We start from the raw sequence: 27,011 nt of genomic DNA, 5'->3' as shown, positions 1-27,011 counted from the left end.
AGATGACCTTGGCCTGCGTCTCCTTTCGTCATGCAAATTAGCAACCTGAGCAGCGTTTGAGAATATATGGGGGTGCCAAGCATCCAAAGCTAAGGTAGGTTAATTGCCTGAGCCAGCCAGGAGTGACACAGAACATCAATGCAAATGGCTCTGGAGTGGAGCCAGTCATGCGCCCAGCATCCAGACACATGGTCCAACAGGAAGATGGCTGGAGGAGCCAATCGGCTCACTATAGAATCCTCATATTCAAATAAAAGAAGACAAAAGGAGAGGTGATTGGTTGTACTTGGACTATAAGGTAAAGGCACATGATACAGCAACCTTGCTGAAACTAAATAGGTCTAGTCATGCCTGGATAGGGGATGGTTTCAAACCCTGTGCATTATCATTATGAAACCCTATGTATATTATATTATATTATATTATATTATATTATATTATATTATATTATATTATATTATATTATATTATATTATATTATTATATTATATTCCCTGTCCTTTTCCTTTACAGGGGCTCAAGGCATCTTACAGATAAAATAAAAACAGCTAAACAGATAGAGAGGGAATAATTAAAAATCATTTAAACATTAATAAAATCAAAACACACACACTATATATGATCTGTTTAAAACATACAGATAATAACAATAAAAACAGTGTGGCACTAGCCCTTCCTTTAAAAGTCTAACTTCTCTAGGGAGGGAGTTTCAAAGTCTGGGAGCAGCCACTGAGAAGGCCCTCTCCAGCAGCCTTGGGGATCTACAGTTGCAGAAAAGTAAATAAACGTGAAGTAAAATTGAACTTTAGCAGTGTTTCAGTAACATGCTTACCCACTGTGGTCTCCTAACCTCCCCTGTAGTATTTTCCCAGTGGACCTGCTGTGATCCTGACTTCTTCTCCTTCTGCTCCTTCTTAAAAAGCTGCTAGCCCTCATGCCCATAGAAGAAAACGTTAATAATCAGTGGGCAATGTTGCCAGTGCTTTGCTGTCACTCTTTTCATTCCTAGTTGAGAGGATGGGGTGGGCAGCTGTTACTCTTTAAATGGGTTTAGAAGTGGGAAAGGGAAAATATTCTCCCTGTGGCCTGCAGACAAGCAGACAATCACCAATCCCGCCACAATTACACCTCTCTCTGTTTGTGCGTGTTCCTTCCCGCCCCCCTGCCCCCGCCTGCCCCTTACTCAGAAGTTGGGTGAGGGGACAGGAACGGGACATGAGAAGGGACCACAGCTGGTTTGACATCTGTGGGCCAGTGTTGCATCTTCCGAGGAAAACTCTTTAAAACTATCACAGAACCTTCTACAGTGGTACCTCGGCTTAAGTACTTAATTCGTTCCAGAGGTCCGTACTTAACCTGAAACTATTCTTAACCTGAAGCACCACTTTAGCTAATGGGGCCTGCTGCTGCTGCCGCACCGCCAGAGCACAATTTCTGTTCTCATCCTGAAGCAAAGTTTTTAACCTGAAGCACTATTTCTGGGTTAGCAGAGTCTGTAACCTGAAGCATATGTAACCTGAAGCGTATGTAACCCGAGGTACCACTGTACTGCGGAAAGAAAGGAGACGGGAGGGAAGAGGGGAGGATTTTTATTCTTATTTATGTATTTTATTTTGTCCTCCGTGACCAGGCTGGTTATTTTGGGGATGATGGTTTTCCTGGAAGGAGAAAAGGAATCTGATAGTCTGCCGAGGTGATGTGGCGCTGCCCCCGAGCCACCCTGCCCGGTCTCTGTGTGTGCACACATTCCCAGCACACTTGAAGTGCGAGCGGCTGTTTGTGTGCATGTGTTATTATGTCACTGTTCCAGCTCGCTTAGCTGTGACCTTGGACAAAAGGAGAATGCGATGAGAGAGCTTCGTCACAAACTGCCCTCCAGGAGACGGAGCCAGGCACTGGTCCAAAACACAGCTTCTCCCTCCAAATCCCTCTCTCCAATTCCTTTCCCCGTGGTGCCAGGCCAGAGAGCCTTCTCCATCGCTATTCCTTCCCCGCTGCCCTGATCACCAGCTTTCTCCTGCCTTGTGGAGCCGCACAAGTGGCAGGGAACCGGTGTGTGTGTGTGTGTGTGTGTGCGTGTGCTGCCTTCCAAGTGGCTGAGCCCATCTCCCTCTGACTTGTCGCCTCAGGTTAAATCGAGTTTTGGGGGGTTGCACTTATATAAGAAGAAATGTGGCATCTCGGCTGAGAAGGCAGGGCTTTTTTTGGCCTTGACAACTGCTGCAAGGAACTATGGGATATGGAATGGAAGGTAAGGGTGGGGGAGACAGACAGACAGACAGACCACAATTTAACTCTTAGTGCTAAGCTGCTGTTCACATAGGAGATAACCACTTCTGGTCTTTACGTGGAGCACCCATGATTGACTTTCTTTCCTAAACTAAAAAACGAAATGCTCTGCTCCTAGAAAGCCAGCTGTTAAGAAAGGTTATTGTCTAGCTTTCGTTGATAAGGAAGTTTTCTATGTGAGGGGTTTTTTCTTTCTTTCTCATGTGGAAATGTTCAACCCCGAGATGCCCTCAGATCATCCAAAGCCCCTCCAGACTGGTGGGGTGTGTGTGTGTGTGTGTGTGTTGCAAATGTATCCTGCCACATGCCATTGATGCATGAGTTGTTCATTGGTGATGAATGGTCCAAACACCAGTCCGCTTCATTAGTGGTCCTGTAGTCTTTTCTGGGGGGTCTTTGCTAGACCACTAATGAAGCAGTCTGGTGTTTGGACCATTCATCACCAATGAACAACTCATGCATCAATGGCATGTGGCAGGATACATTCATTAGTGGTCCTGTAGTCTTTGCTGGGGGGACGCAGGTGGTGCTGTGGGTTAAACCACAGAGCCTAGGACTTGACGATCAGAAGGTTGGCGGTTCGAATCTCCTCGACGGGGTGAGCTCCCGTTGCTCGGTCCCTGCTCCTGCCAACCTAGCAGTTCGAAAGCACGTCAAAGTGCAAGTAGATGAATAGGTACCGCTCCGGCGGGAAAGTAAAACGGCGTTTCCATGTGCTGCTCTGGTTCGTCAGAAGTGGCTTAGTCATGCTAGCCACGCCTGCTCCCTTGGCCAATAAAGCGAGATGAGTACCACAACCCCAGAGTCGTCAGCGACTGGACCTAATGGTCAGGGGTCCCTTTACCTTTACCTTAGTCTTTGCTGGGCGCTGTCACATTGTCATGATTTGGAGGGGCAAAGCAGGACATAACAAACACACACTTCCCGGAATATGGCAGTATAATAACACGTTACGGGATTTCAGGAGGAAGTTATGAGACCGGAAACAAAGCAATATGTATGCCCTCAAACTGTTGCACCTGCAAACCAGTCGTGAAAGTGAGATTGTGAATATCCACCCCATGCCATCATGAACACAAGTCATCATGACCGCACAGTTAAAAGGAAGCTTGGAGACTGGGCCTGTCTAGTCCACAAATAGTTTTCCCCCCTGCGTGAGGCAACAGTTTGTGGCATTTCTTCTGGGTTCTCTAACCCGACTCTTCTGCTCTGGAACGGAAATGAGGCCTTGTGGGATGGAAGTGTGGGGAACTGGGTCTCCTGGGTTTTCCTTTTAGATCCAAAAGGAAACTGGATTCATTTCTAGAAAACAGGCCCTCAAGTTTTCTCCTCAGCTCTAGGAGCCGGAAATGGGTGTAGCTTCTTAAAGCAGGAAGGCATGATTCCTGGATTTCATTGCCAGTTTGAGAAGATTAATCTCTTACTTCTCCCTCTTGTGGTTTTACACAGTTCTTAATTTTTAAAATGTGAGTTGTGACATTTCAAATTTGCCTAGTGGGAGCATGCTCTGTGTTCCCCGATCACCCTGTTTTTAATCCCAGATGTCTAGGGGCCTTATCCACACTTTTGTATATTCCACAGGAATCAGTTGACGAAGGGTGGTTAGCAATATTGTTTAAATAAATGAATAGGGGCTGGTTGTGGTTAACCCATAGCAAAGCAGACATCTCTGCATGTGGTCAGCTACAGTCAAGTCTTCATTATTGCTTCGCTTATTCCAGGGCTGAGCCTCAGAATTAAAAACGAGGTGGAATGAACCCAAAGCACGTAGCAAACACTCCTCCATCTCTTCCTTCTCATTGGATATATGTCATTTTCCTGGCTCCCCTGGTCACTCCCTTTCTCCCTAAAAAACTTTTGCTGAAGGGTGTGAAGTGTGAAGTCTCACACTTGCCCTTTCAATCATGTTTTCTTGGCTTGTTTTCTGTTGAGGATGGCAATTTCGTGTTACGAGATTCATGTTAGGAGAGGCATAGCAATGGCACCTTTCAGAAACCAGGGCTATCTAATTGTTCCTTTCTGATGGTTGGGCATATCTCTTAATTGGGCTAGGATGCACCCTAAGCATCTTTACTTTTGATGATGCCGTATGGGCTAGGATGAAACTGCTGCTCTGCTCTACCGAAATACACATAAAGAACCATGAAGTGAATGTAAGAGGCAAATCAGACAGAAAGAGAGTGGGAGAGAATGAGGCCTAGAAAAGGAACATGGATATTTGCAACAGAAACAAGGGCCTGAAATACTGGTTGGGGGAATCTGCTGAGTGTCTGTGCGCATCTGCTTAAATAGGGGAGAAGGGGCACTTGGGAAAGGTTAAAAGCTTGCTTCTTTCCCCCAAATGGTTCCCCCTCCCACTTTTCACTGTGTAGTGAAGCAATGGCAATTGGCCACATGATATGTGTGCTTGGAAACACACAGAAGAGGAGAGCATCAGGGTATCTTTGAGGAAAGAGCCAGGAGGGTGTCCTAACCTGTGGAAATGTTGTCTCTTGGGCAGGCCAAAGACAGCGACGATGAGGAAGAGGTGGTGCACGTGGACCGAGACCATTTCATGGATGAGTTCTTTGAACAGGTAAGAGGAAGAACAGCCTTGAAGGTGTCACAGCAGTATGGTCAGTGGTCAGAGATGCTGAGAGTTGTGGTTTAACATCTGGAAGGCTGCAGGTCTCCCATCCCTGGCATGGACCTTGGTGTGGGCTCTTCTTTGGTCTGTTGTTCTGCTCTCATTTATCTGGTGCTCTTCTTGAATTGCAACAGCGTTCGCCAACCTGGTGCCTTCCTGCTTTTTTTGGACTACAACTCCCATAAGAGCTGGGGCTGATGGGAGTTGTAGTCCAAAGCAGCTGGAAGGCACTAGGAGGGGTGAAGGCTGCACTACATATTGTACCAAGTCCTACCTCTTGAGTAATCATATTCCTTTCCGGCTTCTGACATCTCCCCAGGTTTTGTCCATATATTTTGAAGCTTATCTCAACAGTCATGAGATCTTGACCAGTGGCAGAGAACCTGTGGCAACTCCAGATGATGCTGGACTACAGTTCCCATCATCCTTGCCCTTTGGCTGTGCTGGCTGGGACTGATGAGAAATGAAGCCCGACAGCATCTGGAGGGCAAAGGGTCCCTCTCCCCTTTCTGTAGAAGCTTAACTTCTTGAGCCAAGGCTAAGGAAGGTTGCACTCCTAAGGGAGGTTGCACTGAAATATAGCTTCAGAACCCATGGCTCTATAGGCTAGCCTTTGCAAACCTGGTGCCCTCCAGTTTTCTGAACTACAACTCCCATCATGTCCAGGACTAATGGGAGTTGTAGTACAGAACATCTGGATGGCACTGGGATGGCTGATTTGGCATATTGCAGGCTATACTCGTCACTTGTTTTAACACTTGATGTCTACTACAGTCATACCTTGGAAGCCAAACAGAACCTGTTCTGGAAGTCCATTCGACTTCTGAAATATTCGGAAACCAAGGCACGGCTTCCAATTGGCTGCAGGAAGCTCCTGCAGCCAATCGAAAGCTGCGGAAGCTGCGCCAGATGTTCGGGTTCCAAAAGAACGTTCACAAACCGGAACACTCACTTTCGGATTTATGGCATTTGGGAGCCAAAATGTTCTACTCGCAAGTCATTCTTCAACCAAGGTACAACTGTACTGGTAAATACTGTTGTCTCATTTGTGTGGAAATCAGCAAACACGTTTATTTCTTTTAAAAAACCAAGTTCTCTGAGGCCTGAAAAGGGCACGATAGCAGCAGGCCTGCCTCTTTAAATTTAGGCTTCACCTAATCTCTCTCTCACACAAAAGCAAAAAAAAGGAGGACTGAGGGGAGGGGAACTGAACCTCCCCCCTTGCCTGCTTCTTCTTCCCCACAGCCCCTCACCTGAAGCATTTCCCCCTTAGCCAAAGAGACAGACTGCAAGGGAGTCAATGGTGAGCAGGGAAGCTTACACCCCCTCTGAAAACTAAACCCCCTCACTCAAAACACATTTTTTAATGATCAGGGCAGACACAGATTTAAGGAGACCAGCTGGCGACCATTTAGGGGTTATCTCCATCTTAAATTTCCTCAGATTCAGGGGTGGCAACTTGAATAAAATATTGGGGGGGGGGGAGGTAAGCCCTGTCCTGCATAATCGATCACAAGATGTGTCACACGTGCACCATCTGAATGGCAATGCCCATCAATTTTGGGGGGCCCTGCTCCCCTCAGATATTTTATTGGGAGGGCCAAAGGGACCTCGGCCCCTAGGAGTTGGCTCCTATGCTCAGAGTAAACTTACTGAAATTAACAAACCTCAGTTAGTTGTGTTTATTCATTTCAATGGGTCTACTCTTGAGTAGCATTGGATACAACCCTGGGTTTCAAAGCGTAAGGGAAAGAAATAGTTTTTGAAAGGGGTGTCTGTGTGTGTGAGGGAGGGAGAGATTCTACAGTTTAATGTTTCCTCTTGTTTTGGGTTTGGTACGTCATTCCTCAGCCGTGCCTGAGCCTATTTGCCTCTGAACAATGAGGTCCTTTCATGCTGGAGAGCTCTTGCTTCATTATAGAGTCTGAGAACCCATAAAGAGGTCGGTTTTGTGCAGCAATACATACTTCCAGCTCCCAGACCGCTGTGCGGAAACCAAATGGCTGCCAGGATTAGAGAAGGTGGCCACCCTTGTTCCAGGTCCTCTCCTTCCCCCTTCTTCGCAGCCTGCTTTTGCATAGGAGATGGAGCCTACGAGCCCCCATGCCCTGAATTAACTCCTGCTTTAACACGTGCCTGGGATCTGCACGAGAGCGGAGCACATTAATATTCAAGCAGCATGGCTTTTAGTATGCAAGAGCATCTTGTTAATGATTCTATGCAGCCTCTGCGATGCGCAGGCGTCAGAGGTGGAAGGATTGGAGGGGGGGAGGCAGAGAGATGCCACCGGGATGGCAGCCACCCACAACTGTGAAATCCACGTTCGCTTGTTGGGTCTTGTTCACAAGTCGCAGCTCGTGGCTGAGATCATCGCACTACACCCCGGAGAAATCTTGCTGTTTCTCTGAAGCAATTCCGCAGCGTGCTGTGGCTGCTTGCAGGAAATCCATGCCTCAGACAGCTTTTGCCTCTCTTTCCTTTGAATTCCAAGTTCTATTTAAAAAAATAATAAAAACCACCTACAGCCCACTCACCCTCCCTCTCTCAAATAAAGCATACAGATTGCATCATTTCATGCAAAATTAGCAAATGTTGTTGCATAGCTTTGACCCAAGATTGTAAACATTCTTGCAGTCTTTTCCGGTGGGTGCCTGGATTCTTATCAGCCTCAGCACTCATCAGGGAGTTAGTTACCAGTGAGACCCATAATTAACAATCCAATCCAACGATCCCCTTTTCTCCGCAGTGAGCTCAAGGCGGTGTATGTGTGTCCCCCCCCCATTTAATCCCCACAACAACCCTGAGAGGTAGATTAGGCTGACAGGCAGTGACTGGCCCAAGGTCACTCAGTGAGCTGCATGGCAGAGTGGGGATTCGAACCCTGGCCTCCCGGGTCCTAGTCTGAGCCTCTAACCACTACGCCACACTGGATCAATTTGTGGACATTGGGCTCAGGCTACATATGGTAGTGGAAGACCCATCTATTTAAGACCTGGGCCTGCCCCACTCCTGCTTAGACTGGCAGCCTCCCCCAAAGAGAGCTGCTAAATGTGTTGCTGCTGCCCTGAAACCTCTTTTATTAAGTCATTTTCCCTCAGCAGTGCTCTAGCTCTGTAAGTGGGTCTGTACGGGAGGAAAAGACCACACAGGGAGAAACTTTGGGGGAGTTAAACAATGGGTGGGGATTCTTATACCCATGAACTCCATATGTCCTACAAATCCTCTTAGTTCACACGCCTCTTTATACACGACTGAGGCAGACCTGAGTTCGAAAGCTGCACTCTGTTCCAACATAGAATCATAGAACTGTAGACTTGGACGGGACCCTGAGGAATATGCAGCTGTCCCATCGAACCTGAAACTGTGATTCCGCTGCATGAGGGAAGCAGGGCTGGCCCAGGATTTGTGAGGCTTGATTGAGGGGCGCCAGCAAAGCTATTGTCTGTCGTGGGCGAGTCGGCTGCAGATTTCAGGACCTTGGAGAGCGTCTCCTGGTCGTTTGCCTCCAGGCCCGTATTTCAACTCCTTTCTTCAATACAGTGCTCCCTGGTGGCCATGCTGAGGCCTTACAGTCATTTAACTGAGGAAAACTACTCTATCAGACGAACAAAACGGTATTTAGGGAACATTTAAGTCAGAGTTTCCCAAACTGTAGTTCATGGACCGCCAGAAGTCCCCAAGCTTCATTCAGCTGCTCTGTGACATGTCTGCATCAAATATTCCTATTGCTTTTTTAATTGGCTGCTTTGTTTATTTCTTATATTGCATGTTATTGTATTACAATCTGCCAAAGAGATCATAGTCTAGGTGAACTGTAGCAAAACTGTCAGTGCAAAGAAATATTTGTTTTTATTCATTTATAAAAAAAATTTATAAACTGTTGTTCATTAAAAAAATAAATATCAGAGTGGTTTTACACGATTGTACATAAAACAATGCAATAAAGAGCATTTTTAAAAACTAAAAATCAGTTAAATATTATGGACAGTTGTATTATTAATTATTTTAAAAAATTAAGCAGAAGGTGCCCACTGTATTTCCATTGGCAGATTATTCCACGGTCCTGGCCCTATGGCACCAAAATCTCAGTTCCTTGTTGTGAAATGAACCTGACCAACTCAGGGAACAACTAACAAGACTACTGCAGATGATCTCAGTGGTTGAGCTGAGATATAAGGGTTCAAGCAGTCCCTGAGGTACCCTGGACCTAAGTTAATCAGGGCGTTGATGGTGCCAGAGGTACTTCCCCCTCCTGCCTGATGCTCTCGCTCTGCACATGGCAACATTCAGGAGGAATGTGGAAACGAGGCCTGTGCATCGCTCTTTACTTCTCCCACCTCTGTGGCTCATTCATGGAATCTCCTCCAACCTTAAGAGTTCTGTGGCTCCACGGTTGGCAAAATGCAGCACAGAGGACCTGTATTGACCATGGCAGTCCTGGCTCACCGTATCAATTACTTAGCGTTGGGTGTTCAAGGAACCGCAACAGGAGGGAGGTCCCATGCTCGTGTCTTGCCTCCCTGTCTTTCCCCAGGTGGAGGAGATCCGCGGCTGCATTGAGAAACTCTCGGAAGATGTGGAACTGGTGAAGAAGCAGCACAGTGCCATCTTGGCTGCCCCCAACCCAGATGAGAGTGAGTGGAACACCCAGAGGCTCACGCCTAGTGATGCTGTCCCATGGCACTTGCACACGCCCCATGCCACGCGTGAATTGGCCTGGGATGGGTGCAAAAGGCTCTCTCTCTAGATCCTGCGCAAGGATGAAGGCAAACAATGCATGGGGGGGGGAACGGACACGGTTCAATCATCTCCCAGGTCTGCTGTCAAAACACTCCCCCCATTTATTTATTTTTGCATTTTCCTTGTAGAGACCAAGCAGGAACTGGAGGATCTCACAGCTGACATCAAGAAGACTGCCAACAAGGTGCGCTCCAAGTTGAAAGGTAAGAGCTGGGTCTTCCCAACATAAAGTTATTAGTATATATATGACCGAAAGTCCAGAGGTAGCATTGTAATCCATTTACGATGGAGTGGAAGGTTTGCAGGCCATGAAGGACTTGCTCACAAACTTATTGACAGCTGCATGAATTATTATAGCCAAGAAGTGGAAGGGGCAAGCAGAATATAAAATGGAAGAATGGTATAAAGAGGTGTGGGATATAGCTATTAATTAACACGTGCCATTCTTCTTTTTCCCTCCCCTTGAAAGTTGATGGGAGCATTTCAGCCTCCCTTTGGCCCTCCCTCTCCCATAACTGAGTTGAAAATTCTCACCTGACAGCTTTTGGTTCAGCCCAAGGTGTAAAGTAGGCAAGGGTAGCTCCGTTGGTAGACTCTTAATCTCAGGGTCAAGGGTTCAAGCCCCACGATGCGTAAAAGATTCCTGCATTGCAGGGGGCTGGACTAAATGACCCTTGTGGTCCCTTCAAACTCTACAATTCTGTGATTCTGAAACTGGCTGGATTTGTGAGGACTTTCCACAGCCCAGAGAATGTCCTAGCCCAGGGGTTGGCAAAGTTTTTATGGCTTGGGCCGGTTCACGGTCCCGCAGACGCCATGGTGGGCCAGAGTGTGTGCGTGTGCATGCGCAAACGCTATTTCCAGCGCTCCTTCTGGCACGGAGAGGTGCGCACAGCTTCCCATTGGCTGCAGGATCTTCCTGCAGCCAATGGGAAGCCAGCCAGCATCGCGGAAGGCGGTCCCCGCTCTGCTCTGTGCTGTTTTAGCACGGTGCATGGGAGCCGACCAAGCAGGCAGCGGGGGTTCCCCAAGTGGGCGGTGGGGGTCCATGGGCCGGTTAAACGACCTCCATGTGGCCCATGGGCCTTAGGTTGCTGGCTCCTGTCCTAGCCCTGAGGTAGCTTTGAACCTGCAACTTGGCAGTTCACCACTAGAGGCAGCAGCAGAAGAACCCAGAAACTCCAGGCTCTAACCCAGGCAGCTCTTCATTCTCCGCTAAAGCTGTCCTGATCTCTTTGCCCTTGTCCTCTCTACAGCGATTGAGCAGGGAATCGAGCAGGAAGAGGTGCAGAACCGATCCTCGGCTGACTTGCGGATCCGGAAAACGCAGGTACTTGTCTTTGTCACATATATTGGATTTCACCTTATTTCTGCTGCTTCTTCCCCCACCCTCACCCCCAAAGTACTTACATTTAAAATAAATTGCATGTTTTGTTTTTTTAAAAAACTTCCTGGTTAATTGGGGGGGGGTGCCCTTTTAGCTGACCAAATTGTTTTTAAATCCATGCATCTAAACCCCGGGGGGGAGACCTGCACGACCAGGCCAATGGCCCATCCAGTCCAGCTATATACTATATATGCCATTCCAAAGATCTGTGATCAATAGGTTTGGGTCTTAAATTGAAACAGGGGAGCAGAGGGAATGAGGGGTATGGCCTGCTCTTTGGTGCCTTCCTCTCTGCCCCAACATGACTGACTCCCCATTTCGCTGCCTAGCACTCGACCCTTTCCCGCAAGTTCGTGGAGGTGATGACGGAATACAACACAACCCAGTCCAAATATCGAGACCGATGCAAGGACCGTATCCAGAGGCAGCTGGAGATAAGTACGTTAATCCTCTCTCTTGTATATATTTCCTGCCTTCCATATTTAGGTTGGCCTGTTAGGTACGTTTTCCCCTAAATACTGAACTCTCCGGCGATCTAGGAAGGTGGAGGACTCTCCTTCATGTCGGGTAGCTTTCTGTCAGGGATTATTTAGCTGAGATTCCTGCATTGTCTAAGGGTTGTCAGAATGACCCTTGGTGTCCTTTCCAACTTTGCAGTTCTATGATCCTGCAATTGCATTCATCCAGTAACTAGTGAGGAAAGAGCTGAAATATATGACGTTAGCGATAAGGACATAAGAAGAGTCCTGAGGATAAGGCCAAAGGCCTCTCTCTCTCTGAAACAAATTTTTATCTGGTTTTCCAAAATATAAACATACAACAAAAACAATTCCCAATCTAATTATCAAGATTACTCTGAATCTCCTGACTCCGCCCCCTCATCCCATCCTATTGATTCTATTTTCAACTGCATATCAATACTTCTCCCATTTTTCATCTTCCTAAATTATCTATACGTTCTGTTACATTACAAGTGTCTTTAAAATCCTCCTAATGCTTTGACCTGTTTAAAATGATTTTGTATATACATTATAAACATTTCCCATTCTTTTTTAAATTTCTTGTCTTCTTCATCCCTGAGCTTCCCAGTTAGTTTTGCCATTTCAGCATAGTCCATCAACTTGATTTGCCATTCTTCTCTGGCCGGGGTTATCTCTTCATTCCATCTCTGGGCTAGTAGCATCCAAGAGGCCATTGTAGCGTACACAAACACTTCCCTCTGGTTCTTTGGGATCTTGGCAAAATGTCCAGAAAAATCTGGACGTATGGCAAAAAAACCGCAAAAACTTTTCTGTCCGGATATTCACTTTTTGGAATATGACAACCCTACCCTATGTTGGGATGCTGGTGGCGCTGTGGGTTAAACCACAGAGCCTAGGAGTTGCCGATCAGAAGGTCGGCGGTTCGAATCCCTGCGACAGGGTGAGCTCCCGTTGCTCTGTCCCTGCTCCTGCCAACCTAGCAGTTCAAAAGCACGTCAAAGTGCAAGTAGATAAATATGTACCACTCCGGCGGGAAGGTAAACAGCGTTTCCGTGCGCTGCTCTGGTTTGCCAGAAGCGGCTTAGTCACGCTGGCCACATTACCCGCAAGCTGTACCCTGGCTCCCTGGGCCAATAAAGCGAGATGAGTGCCGCAACCCCAGAGTCGGCCACAACTGGACCTAATGGTCAGGGGTCACTTTACCTTTACCTTTACCCTATGTTAGGGCAACTCTCCACACTTGCGATTCCTGACAACTCACATTCTGAGCTATCTTGCCTCCAACAGTGGAGGCAGAACATATAGTAGCCACTGATAGCTTTGGTCTCCATGATGAAGACGAGAGTGCTACCGAGCATGTGCAGAGTGGCTTTTCCTCACTGCCTTGTGATGGCCGCTGGCCTCTTATTATCTGAGATCAGGGGGCTGGGCTCGCACGACAACCTCGAGCAGGCGTGAACACTGAAGTGCGAGGAGCCGCCACACACCAACCCATCCTCAGTTATACTTCATTGCGGCTGTTTTTTTGTAGCAGCTGCCTTTGCCTCATAGGGGCAAGTAGCCACTGCGAGTTTTTAAAAGGCAGAGCTGCTGTCTATAGCTAGGTGCTTTCATCCTATTCAATTATTATTATTATTATTATTATTATTATTATTATTATTTCATTATCTATACTCCACCCATCCAACTGGGTTGCCCTAAAAACCTCCCTATAGAGGGCTGCTTTCAGATGTCTTCTAAAGGTTGCACAACTACTTATCTCCTTGGCTCAGGGATTGCATAAGTCCATACCCTTCAACATTTCTCTGATGAAAATAGGGACATTCTGGTCAAATCAGAAACTGGGACAGTTTCTGTAAATCTGGGACTGACCCTGGAAAATAAAGATACGTGGAGGGTCTGATGCAGCTTCCTGTTTCCATTGCTGGGCTCCGTTGAAAACGGCTTCTCCGTGCAAACCAGGAAGTGACCTCTCCAGACAACAGAGCGACTCTTCTTTTCTTATCTCTGAGACTGCGATCTCCTGAGTGACACGGACGCCATTAGGCAGTTGAATGCACATCCGTACTCAGTCCGTTTCCCTCCCTTCCACGCGACCCCAGCTGCTAGCAACCCATGCTACACCACTGGGCTGTCCTAAAAGCATATTCTCCTGCCCCCCTCTTGCCGGTAGTTGCGTGCCTCACTGGTGGAAGGGAGCCTGCTCACTTTTACATGAACTGGAAACAAGGAGATCAAAACAAACAATATGCCAGTTTCCTCATCGGGAGGCCAGGGTGCTAATGCTTTGTTGAAGCAATAAGGCGATGCCGCGGGTGGGGACTGTATTATAAAGTGTGGTGATTCATCATGGCTCTGGTCTTCCCTTTTGGCAGCTGGCAGGACAACAACTAATGAGGAGCTAGAAGACATGCTGGAGAGCGGAAAGTTGGCAATCTTCACCGATGACGTACGTATCCCAAGCGTGTCAGACATGTCTGTCTTGTGGTTCCAAGCTTAGGAAACGACAGGGTTGGGGTGCTCTGCTAGGAAACTGCGCTGGGGGTCCTTGGAATTTATGGGTCAGGCTGGGAATGAAGTAAGCAGGTTCAAGGAGGTGCAGAATATCAGGCAGGATGCTGAAACCCCAACCACTGATATTACAATGCCCTGTTCTTCTCTGCTTCCCTTCATAGTCATAGGGAATAGAAGTTTGCCAACATTTCTTAACATTTAAGAAGCAGGCTCTCCGGGTTCCTCCTCTTAACCTCTTTGGCCCATTGTTCTAATAGGAATGGGGTTCTAACTTGGGTGGGTGCTGTTTTATTTGGGGGTGGGGTTCCTTTTAAATTGTTTTCAAATGTTATATGTTAATTTGTATTTGTGGACTGGGGTATTGCTTAGGGGCTTTTGTTGGGAGTGTACTTTTTATTAGTTTGTATACATTATAGTACTGTTAATTGCTTTAATTATTTCTATCATGTATTTTTTTGCTTTTATATTGTAACTTTATGTTGTGAACCACCCTGAGACCTACAGGTATAGGGTGGTATACAACCTTTAACAACAACAACAACAGAAGCTGTGGTTCCTAGGACAACAGCCACATTTAACAAGTCTATGTGGTTCTGTCTTTCAATCTGTATCACTGCTTGTCAGTTTACAGTGTTTATTCAAAATGTGGGGTGGAGGCTTTCCCAGAGGGTTGTGGGGGCATTGGAGCGCAGGAGTTTTCCTTAGTGCAGAATTCTGTCTGTCTGTCTTTCTGTCTTTCTTTTGTCTTGACTCACGTTGTTTCCTTCAGATCAAAATGGACTCACAGATGACGAAGCAGGCCCTGAACGAGATCGAAACCCGGCACAACGAGATTATCAAACTGGAAACCAGCATCCGGGAGCTTCATGACATGTTTGTGGACATGGCTATGTTGGTGGAGAGCCAGGTACGGCCGCAGGGTCAATGTGGAGCTGTCCTTGAAGACGCTGTGTAAGTCAGTCAGTTCACAACGCAGCTGCTAGACAACGGAGAGGGACCAGGAGATGGGATCATATCATACCCCGCTTGGAACCCAATTCCAGTGGCTCCCTATGCCTTACCTTTAACACCCTGCATAGCTTAGGACCCCGGTACATTCTCCAGCATTGACCCACCTGCGTTTCTGAGATCTCCATCTGAGGCTCTTCCGTGGGTACTACCACCATCGGAAGCAAAATGGCTGGCAGTGATCATAAAAAAGGCAAAAATAAAAATCTGGAATCTTGAACAGGAGCACTCCACACAGCAGTTCTAGGTCCTGCTTATAAGTAAATAAATAAAATAGTTTCATTGGGGACTACAGAATTCATCACACACACCCCTCAGAAGTCAGCGCAGAGGGATCACCGTGATTCAGTATAATAGCTTCAGTATCTGTAATTCTGAAATTCTAAAATGAGAAGTCTCAGGGCTCAGTTATCTGGAAACTCCCCCCTCTCTCACCTTGCCCTGTATTCTCAGGTGAGTAGTGGACCCTGAAGCTCCTCTTTGCTGAGAAAGAAAACTTTGTACATGTTCAGAAGCACATTTTCCAAGCTGAGCTCTGACAGCCAACCTCCCCTGCCCCCAACCAAGAACTAGGATTTCATGTTTGTATCCCTTTGCTCAAGTTAAAGCTTGGCTGGGAGTTATTTTGTGGTGGAGTACTTCACATGAAACATGTACAAACCAAATCAATGAGCGCAGAGGGTTGGGCTTGAACTGGGAAAGACTTGGGTTCAAAACCCATGGAGCCATAAAAACTCATTGAATTGTTTCTGGCTAGTTGTTGTCCTGAGCCTTGCAGGGTTGTTGTGGATATGTAAACCTTAGAGGAAAGAGTCAGGATGATCAGATTATCAGCCATAGCCGTTGACGGAATTAACTCGCCTTAGCTTCACAAGTTGCCACTTTCTACCATTTCAGGGGGAGATGATTGACCGCATTGAATACAATGTCGAGCACTCCGTTGATTACGTGGAAAGAGCCGTCTCTGACACCAAGAAAGCTGTAAAATACCAGAGCAAGGCTCGGAGGGTAAGTAGGAGCGGTTGGGACATGGGGCATGGAAGGCAGAGAGGGGCTAATGTTTCCCTCTAGGTGCAAGAGGCAGTCAAGAACCTGGAATGAGTAAAATGTGTTGGAGAAGGCAGGACTGAGATCAGAAATCTCAGGAGTCAAGCCAAGTTCAGAAGAAGGGGAGATCTAAGAGAAAATCTCCACAATTAGGAAATTACCTATGGATTCCAGATTCTTAACGTTGGTTTGGGAGCGAAAAATAAAGTGGATGCAGTGGCTTCTGTGGCATATTTGCCACATACAGTCGTACCTTGGATCCCGAACGCCTTGGAACTCGGATGTTTTGGGTCCCAAACGCCGCAAACCCAGAACAGACTGTTCCGGTTTTCGAACGTTCTTTTGGAACCCAAACGTGTGACGGAGCTTCCGTGGCTTCTGGTTGGCTGCAGGAGCTTCCTGCAGCCAATCAGAAGCCATGATTTGGTTTTGGAAGTCAAACGGACTTCCGGAACGGATTCCGTTCGACTTCCAAGGTATGACTATAATTTTGAACCGAAGTGAAACTGCCGTACTTGGAACCAGACCTTTTCTTCTTCTCTTTTGGTACTATCTCCTCTGACCCCAACACTTCAGAAGAAGGAGTTTCACAGCCATGCTAACCGAAACCCTTTTAAATGGAAACAATGGTAACTCAAGGGTGGAGAATTCCCTCCAGGCCTATCTGTCCTGGCCCTCAGGAGTCTTGCAAGGCCACCCATGCCCCTCACTGACCATGCATCAGTCTCTCCTTGACTGCTTCTGCCAGCCTGGAATGTGTCATTGAACTGCAACAATTGTTTCTTGCTTCCCTGGAGGGAGGGAGTTGTTTGTGCATGTTGTGTAGAAAACTCTGGCTTGTGGCATGTAGGCGATTGTAGACAGGTAAGAGTCGTAGGTCTTGCTCCTCCCACTTCTGCCTCTGGCCCCTCCCACTGCTGGCGGGTGGCCCCCAGAAGCCTGTCTATGAGGAAATGTGGCCCTCAGCCTGAAATTTATTTATTTGGTTTTTTTAAATTAAATTTTGATAGCTTCCCCACCCCTGTGGTAACTGAACCAAATGGCTTTCTTTCCCCTCTGTTCCTTATTTATTCCTTATAATATTGTTAGGTTGCCTCTCTTGCAAGTCATCTGACAGTACATAACATAACTGTTTATAAAATCGAGCAACTATTTTAAACACCACAAACTGACAGCAGTTAAAAGCTTATTATAGCTCTCGGCCGAAAGATTTAAAAATACATTTCCACAGCATCAACCTGAAATCATCAAGGAAACGCATGTTGGAATGAGTAAGTTTTTTTTACAAGAAGAAAAAGCTCATTTAGAAACCTGAATAGAAAGGGCTGGTCATGTATAAACAGGAGAAGAGTTTCATAAATTTGTGGCCAGCATTAGGAAAGTCTTCTCCCTTGCATCCTGCAACTTGATTGACCTTCCTTGGAGGCATTTTTATATGCAATCAAAATTTTATGCACACAGACACTGGAGAATTAAAACAATTAACAATTATCATAGGGACAGAACTGGGATTAAGGTTGTTTTTAAAGGAATCTGTGAATACGGTCCTTTTACAATAAGGCTATCAACAAGGGCTTTTGCAAGGAGCCCTTGATTAAAATCTGTGTACTCAACCTAAATCACACATTTATCAGAAATGTCAGCCTGTGGATCACAACAGGCTTCAGCGACCTGCTGCCCTCCAGATGTCTTAGACAACAAAGTCTGAAAGGGGGCGGGGTTACAGGCAGTGTTGAGATTGGAGGTACCAATTGGCCAATCGCCAAGGCTTGCCTAGTAGTTGTGTTGGTGATGCTTTGCAAACCCCAGCAATCACAGCCTCATGCCTTTGCCTGCACAGCTTGGTTTCAGACCATGTGGGTAAAAAGAGGTCAGCTGACATCATTGTTATATCAGGTGATTGACAGGTGGGCAGCCCCACCCATCCATAAAACTTGTCCTATGCGGAGTGAGGGAGATAAGGAATTTGCTCACCAGCCAGATCCTCCCCGCCCTTCCCAGGCCCATGTCTGATACCAAGCCATCAGCCTTGGTGGCATCTTACAGAGCCTGAGAGGTGGGAACGAACTTTTGTTCTAAAATAGGCAAGGGGGAAGCTGACAAGTGCAGAGAGAGTGGAGGCTGGCCTATGGATGAACGCAGTGGCAAGTACTGAAAACCGGGTGGTGGTTGGGAATGAGGACAAAGCAGATAGTCATAGAATGGTAGGGCTGGAAGGGACCCTGAGGGTCATCTAGTCCAACTCCTTGCAATGCAGGAATCCTGTCCACAGCCATCCTTGGGCGGGCGCGAACCACCAACCTTCTGGTTAATAGCCAGACGCACTGACCCATTGTGCCACAGCCAGGGTGGCCAAAGGCCAAGATGGAAATTAAAGATTTTGAGGAGGCATTCAAAGAGAGGAAGGGAGGGAGGGAGTCTACTTCTTGGTTGCTGTGTTGGTCAAACACCATTTGTGATGGATAGCTCTGCCCTGGTCCATTCTCTGGCGGCTGCCACTCAAACTCACATTCATGGCCTGGTGTAGGCCTTTCCGAACCTGATGATTTCAGACTACAACTCCCATCAGCCACAGCCAGCCTGGGTGTTGTAGTCCAAAACAGCTGGAGGATGACAGGTCAGGGAAGGCTGGTTTGGTGGGTCTACAGCCCACGGTCAGTTCCTTTGAGGTTTGTGGGCTTCCCTTGCATCACAGCCACCTGCATCTTGCTGAAAATGTGCTGCTTCGATTGTGTTCTGTGCAGGAGTGCACAACATGGCGGCCTGCAGTTTGAGACTCAACGCCTCGCCTACAACAACCTGTTACTAATGCTCGCTTGTCTTTCTTTCCTCCCCTCCCTCCTCTCTCTCCTTTTCCGTATCGCTCCATGGATTTTCTTGGGTAATGTAGAAGAAAATTATGATTATAATTTGTTGTGTGGTTCTCGGTATAGTACTGGCCTCCTCCATTGGGGGCACGCTTGGGTTGTAAATTAAAGCAAAAATAATAATAATAATAATATTATAATAATAATTTAAAAATTGTACATGCAGTGGATATAACAGCACATGTTCCAGCTACCTATAGATAAAAACAACTTTATCGGGTCAGCAAATCTAAGTTTGTTGTTCAGCATCATCTTTCTCATCCATTTTTACTCATTTGCTGGACACCAGGGTTCTGCCCAGAATTTCCAGAGATTCTGGGCCTCAACCGGGTGTCTCGTAACCGCACCTCCTCTCCCCCTCCCCACCACCATGGTCCAAAACGTGTAATTCCTGCCCACCCCAGCGATTTCCCCCTTCATATCAATGGTTAACCCTGAGGGAAGAAATGGTTCGTGGAGCTCTTTTCCTGTCTCAGCGTGGGAAAGGACCCAGCCACGAATCGGGCAGTCATCTCTAAACGGGCCGTTGTTTAAAGTGCTAGGACAGGAGAGATACCTGAAAGGGAGGGGGGGAATAGGCGGAAGCATTAATGCTGGAGTACTAGGCACTAGCGAGGGCCGCGATCTAGCGCACAGCTGTTTGGAACTTACTCCGTTGCACGCAGGGGTAGGGTCCGTGTTCAGGTTCCCCCTCACTGCCTGTGGAAAGGAAATGGTGAACAGTACACCTCGCGAAACTGACAGACACTCCCTTTTCGTAGCTGGCAATGGGAAACCTTGGGGAAAACAGGCATGGTTTCCAAGAGTAGCATTCGTTGCAAGTACAGTCGTGCCTTGGTTCTCAAACGCCTTGGTACTCGGACGTTTTGGCTCCCGAACGCTGCAAACCCGGAAGTGAGTGTTCCGGTTTGCAAATGTTTTTCGGAAGCCGAACGTCCGTCGTGGCTTCCGCAGCTTCCAATTGGCTGCAGGAAGCTCCTGCAGCCAATCAGAAGCCGCACCTTGGTTCTTGAACCGTTTCGACTCCCGGAATGGATTAAGTTCGACTGTATTCCAAAACACACAGATACACACACAAACAACAACAACCCTGAAGTTTTCATTCTTAGGTACCTGGAAAAATTGAGTCAATTCTCAGGGCACAATCTGTTCATCTGCTGCATCTTCTTCCTTGTCCGTCTTCCCCACCTTGTGTGTGACTCCACAGGCAGAACTTTCCTGCCACAGGCCCCAACCCCATCCCTTGCCGTTGTCAGAGAGCTGCCTGAGCCTGGCAGCACGTGTAAGAGACTAACTGGATCAGCCCCTCAGATTTCAAGGATTATCATGGCGCTCCAGGACACTTGGGTAGCAGTAAATCGAGTCGCTGCGTCCAAAAGTTCCTGCTGCTCTAGCTTCCAAAGACACTCAGTGTGGACTACGGCCACGTTAAATTGGTGTGTTGATAACGACCGCCTTTTTAAAAGATTGCCATATCAGCGGGGAGCAAGCAACATGTCAAAGCTCACATATCAGCACAGTATTATCAAGCAATATTTGCAGCAGCCAGGAATCTGCTTTAGGGGCGCTAGGAAAGGGAATGCTCCCACGTCGATCCGTCAGGAAAGCCGCAGATTTTGCTCCTCTCTTACCTCAAAACTTGTGATACGAATGTACCCAAGACTAGAAAACAGAGACTGTGGCATCCAGTCGCCCTGTTTCAACATGCGCCAGAAAACAGAATTCTGAACTACTGCTAGCTCATGACTGTGACCAGCCACTCTGCCATTCTCCCAGCCTTTGCACATAGGACTGGATTATTAATTCAGTTCATTTGTATCTGGCAATAAAAGAAAACCAGAGCAAACGACGCTCTTCTGGGCTTCAAATTAGGACCACACCTAGAGGTGACGTTAGTTGTACACTTTTGTCCTGGTGTGCATGATGTTTTAAAAAATCATAAATAGCTATTAGTAGGAAGGGGGTGTCGGAGGATGATCGGGGCTGTGGAAGAGGAGCTTTAACCATTTGCTGCTGCCGCCGTCTCCACTGGAATCAGGTGCTTTGAGGGCCTGCTCTCTGCAGTGGGACGAAAGCCCAGCAACCAGTGGGTGCTTCCCTCCCATTGCAGACACGTGGGGAGCAGGGCAGTTCACTCAAAACCATTGCCATAGTCCTTATCTGGCCCAGTGAATATTTATGTTTATTTTCAAATATCATCCACGCCACGGCTTGCCACATGACTAATGTCAAATCTGCCTTGGCCCTTCGTGGGCCAAAAATGCCACCTCTGGGCCTGCAGTGCTTGTTTAGAAATGTCCCACAAAATGCAGAGTGTACCATGTCAGACTGCAGGGGAGTTCTCACGTTTTGAATTCTTCTTCATTAAACCCCCCCCCCCCGAAAAAAACTCTCCCTGCCAATGGAAAACTAGTTTATAGGTTTCAGCTTAACCTCATCTCCTCCTGGGTGTGCTCGTTTTCTATTTTCAGAGAGATTCTGACAGGAGGAGAACCTTCTAGAACCTAGCCCCCTCACTTGCACGCTGACATGGATGGTATGGCTCCAGGGGGTCTTGCTGGATGTGGTGTTTTTGAACATGCAGTTCAGCTCTGAGCGATTTCGAATCAGAAACAGAGACGCCTGTCTTAGTAATCCACTGCCAGAAATCAGCCGTTAACGAAAGGGACACGGGCAACAGTAGAAGGCTTGTTCATTTTTCTAATAACATTCCAGTTTTCCAGACTTGATGGAGAAGGACTGTCAGGGTTTCTTCCCTGCAATTCAACGTGGAACTAAAATAAAATAAAATAGTAAGGTGGTTGCTACCATCAGTAGCAAAACAGAAGAAAATAGCCTCAACTATACTAAAGTTGCCAGCTGATGCTACAGTAGTGTAGACTTACTTATATGACAATTGGTTCCCTGGAAGGGTGATCCCAAATGCATCAACTAGAACAGGCTTAATTCACACAGCAGGCATTTGATAGCATTCCATGCAATATCATTTGTCCCATACCTTCCAACACCTTGAAGGCAAAAACAAGGACACCATCTTCCCATATTTTTTCTTGAGAGAACGGCCGCCATTTTGGGCGTCGTGATCTCGCGCCATGATTCCCCCCCCCAAGTGCTTTCTTTGGGCATGGTGGCCAAAACCTTGCATTTTGGGTTGCCACTGAGATCGTGCTTTTTTTTCAGGGGGAAATCATGGCTGCCATTCTCTCACAAGAGAAAAAAGGGATGCCTCGGGTTTTCTGGGACATTTGCAGGGTATGTTGTTACCCCGCTTATAGTGGCTCTTAAGGGCAGTCTCTACATTTCAGCAGAATCAGGAGGGAAAGCTTTCATCGGACTATTTCAGATTAGAGATAGGGGGTTGTGTGTTAACAAACCCTTCTTCTCAAATCCGGAATCCTCGTAAAGAGTCAGCCTAGCTGTCTCCCTGAAACATGCTTGTTTTCTCTTTGGCAAGAAGTTTTGGAGCGCTGAAAACTCCACCCACAGCCCAGCTTGGCACACAAAGTGCTTTACCACATGGTTCTGCTGAATGTGTGAAGTGGCTCTTGCTTTCAGGTACATGTACTTGGAATCACAGCCTTTGGATCTGGGTTGTTGGTTTTTTTACTTGTTTTGATTCCTCTGCCCTGTTCCCCCAGCCGCATTGCCTTGACCCAGTGATCATCTTTTGTGACCTTCCATTATCTACACTGAGCAGCTAGGCTGCTGTGGGATCTCGCTGGCTGCCATAAACGAGAGGCGATCCCTCGCTCTGCCTTCCGTGCATGAAGACCAGCGCGAAACCCTACCGCAGGCTAGGAAGACGGAAGTCCTGGGAGGATCTTCAGGTCAATTTCTGCATGCACAAAGCGTCGCTCATGCGGAAAGAGACCCAAAGCCCAAACCCACCTGAATGCAAAAGCAAAGGCATATCCATATCAAAACTCCATGCACAGAACTAATGATGCACAGTGTATAGCTTAGCTGTCGATTGTATCAGTGCCTATGAAATAAGAAGCAGTGCTAAGGTACTGATTGCCATGAAAGCATACTCTGGCCATGCTACAGTCGCATTACCCAGCTCTTAAAAATTGGCAAAGTATTATTATCCCATTGGCCTATTTGTGTTAAAATCCACGCCCCTGAGTAACAGAGCTCCATCGCTAGAGTATCCTAATGATGCTGTATCCTTAGCAGAAAACAACAACAGCACCTGATGCGATTAGAAGAAGCCACACTCTGACCCATGCCAAATATGCTGCAGTATTTAAGAACCTACTTACCAAAGGTGCTGCAGTATTCCGGAGTAAGGTAATACTGTGCCCCTGTGTCGAGTTTAGTGAAATAGCTTTCTGCCTTTCCGAGAAAATAAAATGAGCAATGCAAACTGCGCCAGCAACCTTAGCACCCAAACTATGCATCCTTTTCAGGAGCGCTCGGTTGACGTTTGCTCCTTTAAATGGCATCTCTATTTAAAAGAAGAAGAAGAAGAGCGAGAAAAAGCACACCCAATGATTAGATTTTGTAGTAGAACATTAGCTGCTTCTTGGTAGGCTTTTGTAGATCTGGAATTACCTGGAGTGAGTACCAACAATCCAGTTATAATAATATGAGTAGATTGTGTTGTGGAGTTACCATTCTGGGGGAAAAATAGTATTATTGTTTTTTAAAAGAATAGCATGAAAATTATTTTCTCCAGAATGTAACATTTCTCTAGGAACATGTAGGTCAGTGTTTTTCAAAGTTCGGGAGCATTCTTACGTCTGAGATGTTTGAGAGCGTGTAATAAGTGTCCCTCACCCCAACCCGGTGTTTTTGCATAAATCCCTGTTCTGGGCTTGCCTACTTTGAGGGGAAGCCAGTTTACTAAGTCTCTGTCTTGACTGTCATTGCATCATCCAGTCCCTCCCAATGCAGAGACTCAGCAGAAATGCCCCATTCCTGGTTGATTTGACAAAGCCCGAGTAGCGAGAACACAGAGATGCATTGGGCAGCCTCCTTTTCGGCTGGGTCATTTGGGCCGACAAAAGGGCACTTCTTTCTTTCTTGTGCTCCTGTTCTCAGTGCGGAATTCCTGGTGTGTTGAGGAATTCCTCAACACACCAGTTATCAAAGATGGCAAGGTCCATACGGACCTGTTCTTCGCTGAAAGCGTCTTCCGTTTCCCATGGCTGCCGTGTAAAGTGAAGTGGGCTCTACATTTGATGGTCTTCCTAGATTGTGAGGGACAGAGGTCAGGGAAGCACAAAGACCCCCCACGACCAACCTTTCATGGGCTACCCCTGCCATCAATCTCCTCACGACTTTTTCACTTCCTGTCGATGCGCTAGCAATGACAGCTAGGTGTGCGCACCTTTTCGAATGTCCCAAGCATTTCCTCCTGCTTACCTGAGCCTGCTAATCTGGACTGGGAGGCAGATATGGGGCAGCCCCCAAAGTTCCAGCCGTGGATGCCTCAGGCTTCAAAACACATTGAATGTGGAAAATTTGAGGAGTCACCCACATGGGAATAAGTAGCCAGAAGCGGCGGTGGAAATTATCCAACCCTCTTGGCTGCGGAAGGTGACCTTTAGCGTGGAATGACTCCAGACTGGTTAGAGGAAATAACGCAATTCTAGAGGGAGGATGCCCAATCGTTCCGTAATGCTCAGGATCCTATCCAGTTAGGCCCCGCCCAGTTCCACCTGCAATTCTGTTCCCCAGGGTTCACTCTCTTAAACAAAAGGGTCCTCCATACAACTTTCCCACTGGGGTGGGTAACGGTGATTTCCCCCCACCTCCAAACTCTCATTTCCCTTACCCATTCACGCATCTGCTATTTCTTCCGTCACCTTTGATTCTGATTTTATAAAGTGTGTGTGTGTGTGTGTGTGTGTGTGTGAATACATATCTGTATGTAGATATGTTCAGCATTTGTTCAGCGTGGAGGTTTTTTGTACCTATATACAATGGAGCTGATGGGGATATAGGTAAACATATATAAACACACGCTTGTTGTATACTTCAAGCAGTATGTGATGTGTGTTTGCATATGTGTGGGTGTGCCTGTGTGTTATACTCTGTACATTTCTGGTTTTCCGCATGTGATCACTGGCAGTCCTTTGCCCTGCTTACTCCAGAAGGAGGAGATCCTTAAACTTCAGCGGGGATTTGGGCAAAGGTTGCTCCAGAGTAAGGGGGTTTGAGATCTAGGTATAAGTATCCTCATATATATGGCATCCTTGCTGTCAGACTTTATAGGAAGATTCTATGGGCAACTTTTCTTTCTTTCTTTTAAAGCACCACCAAATTTGTGTCAGATCAGGGGGTTCACACGATCACTCAGTCTGGATTAGTTCACACCATTAATGGAGAATTAAAAAACAATGAATGCAGTTATATAAGAGCAAAGAATGATCTTTCAAATACTGCTTAATAGGGTAGCGATTCTAAACTTTATTTGCAAATGAAACCTGCATTACAAATACAATGCACAGACTTACAAGAGGAAACTGGGGGAACCCATCACCTTTTTATGTTATTTTAACCACCCTGATTATGTGAATCAAAGGGTAGCTAGAAAATGCAAACATTGATCTAACCATGCACTGGAAGTTCACTGATCCTTTAGTAATTCGGCTTACATTTAAACGAGAATCAACCCAATTCATGCTTCCCAAAACAATTTGAAATTTGCCCTTCTCCGAATTTTGTAATGAAGCTCTCCAACTCTTCATGAAGCCTTCTCTCCCCCTCCCCCCAATTGCAAACTGAAATATGGAGAACTGAACTTAAAGACTGGTGAAAATGAGAAATGTAGAGGAACTGAAATTGACGGGTTTGCCCATCCTTAGCTTCAGCAGCAATGGAAAAGCGGACCCCCATCACCGTATTTTAAAATGCCGCTATTAGTTATTCTGTTTAGAGCTGAGCTACGCAGTCAGCAGATCTGTGTGACTTATCTCCTGGTGCTGAACCCACATGACTTCAGACAGCAGGCAGAGGACCAGGCGCTTGAGCTCTTCTGCGTACTGTACTTTATAAATCCCGTCCATTTCGCCGGCATATGTTTGTTCTGCGTAGGGAGGGAAGTTATATTGTACTTGAGCAAGCATTCAAACAGCCCACCCTCCACCTGCAGCTCGAAGCAGTGCATTAGGTCTGCTGATCGCGAAGCTTGACTCTTAAGATAAACCACCCAGGGTTAACACAATCCTCACATTTCGCAGGATGCTTACGAGACCTTGCAGGGACGTAACTGGAGTACAGAGTGTGGCAAATGTCTGTTACGTGTTGTTGGCATGACAAAGTATGCTTAACATGCATACGTGACACTGTTGATGCCTGTGTCCAGCTTTTAATGTGCCTAAATACTACGCGCTATAACTATTCATTTGTGTGTGTGCGTGTGCGATTGGTTCTCAAAGTGCAAGGTGAGTCTACCAAGGAAAGGGCAAACAGTTGTGAGGGAGATGAAATCCCTTCTGTGACTCCCCTCGATTGGGCCAGGAGGCTGGAGGGAGGCCCACCACCTCTCCCCTCCCCTCTCTGCCCTCAACAAAACCACAGATCACATGCCCTGTCCCTTGGGTTGGCTGCCAATATTGAGGATTAACACTGCCTTCAAAACTCATCTCGGCTATACATTTCTCCGAGGGCAATTGGAAACTTTGTCTTCTCCTTGGCTTCTTTTGGGAGAAGTTCCATTGCTGTAGCTCGCTGGCAATTTGAGAACCATTTATCTGTATTATATCGTGGAGAGCTAGAGATAACATTTATGTATATACTGGTATAGGCCACGTTTTTGCTATGCAATGGGTTTCTAATGTGTGCATTTAGAGGCAATCTGTTTACCCCCCACCGCTCCCCACCCCCATATCGCTGAGCAGGCAAGAAAGCCCAGTAGGAAACTGGCTGCCATGATCCCAACTCCAAAGTGGCTCAGGGTCTGAATTGTGTTGGGATATCTAAAAGCCATTGCAAATTCAGCCGCTAAGCTATATCAGTATATTAATGTGTGTGTCACAAGCGTGCAAATCGAACAAATAGGTCTGACTTACCGGTGTGGGTGTGCTGCTCATCTTTTTTTGTGT

The 27,011-nt window shown here is 46.8% G+C and overlaps 1 protein-coding gene across 1 annotated transcript in view; it reads left to right on the top strand.

Moving 5' to 3' along the window:
- Positions 1-21,329, top strand: part of STX1B (syntaxin 1B) — a 55,855-nt gene extending 34,526 nt beyond the window's left edge. The window contains exons 2-10 of the mRNA XM_083584250.1: positions 4,790-4,864; positions 9,450-9,549; positions 9,784-9,858; positions 10,912-10,985; positions 11,372-11,480; positions 13,900-13,973; positions 14,808-14,945; positions 15,944-16,054; positions 18,984-21,329. Of these exons, the coding sequence (XP_083440376.1) occupies positions 4,790-4,864; positions 9,450-9,549; positions 9,784-9,858; positions 10,912-10,985; positions 11,372-11,480; positions 13,900-13,973; positions 14,808-14,945; positions 15,944-16,054; positions 18,984-19,064 (837 nt within the window). The 3' untranslated portion in view covers positions 19,065-21,329. The remainder of the gene's footprint in view (positions 1-4,789; positions 4,865-9,449; positions 9,550-9,783; positions 9,859-10,911; positions 10,986-11,371; positions 11,481-13,899; positions 13,974-14,807; positions 14,946-15,943; positions 16,055-18,983) is intronic.
- The last annotated feature ends 5,682 nt before the right edge of the window (positions 21,330-27,011 follow it).

Source organism: Podarcis filfolensis (assembly GCF_964270895.1).
Source record: "Podarcis filfolensis genome assembly, chromosome: 13".
NCBI classification, from domain to species: Eukaryota; Metazoa; Chordata; class Lepidosauria; order Squamata; family Lacertidae; genus Podarcis; species Podarcis filfolensis.
This window is presented reverse-complemented; position numbering and strand designations above follow the sequence as displayed.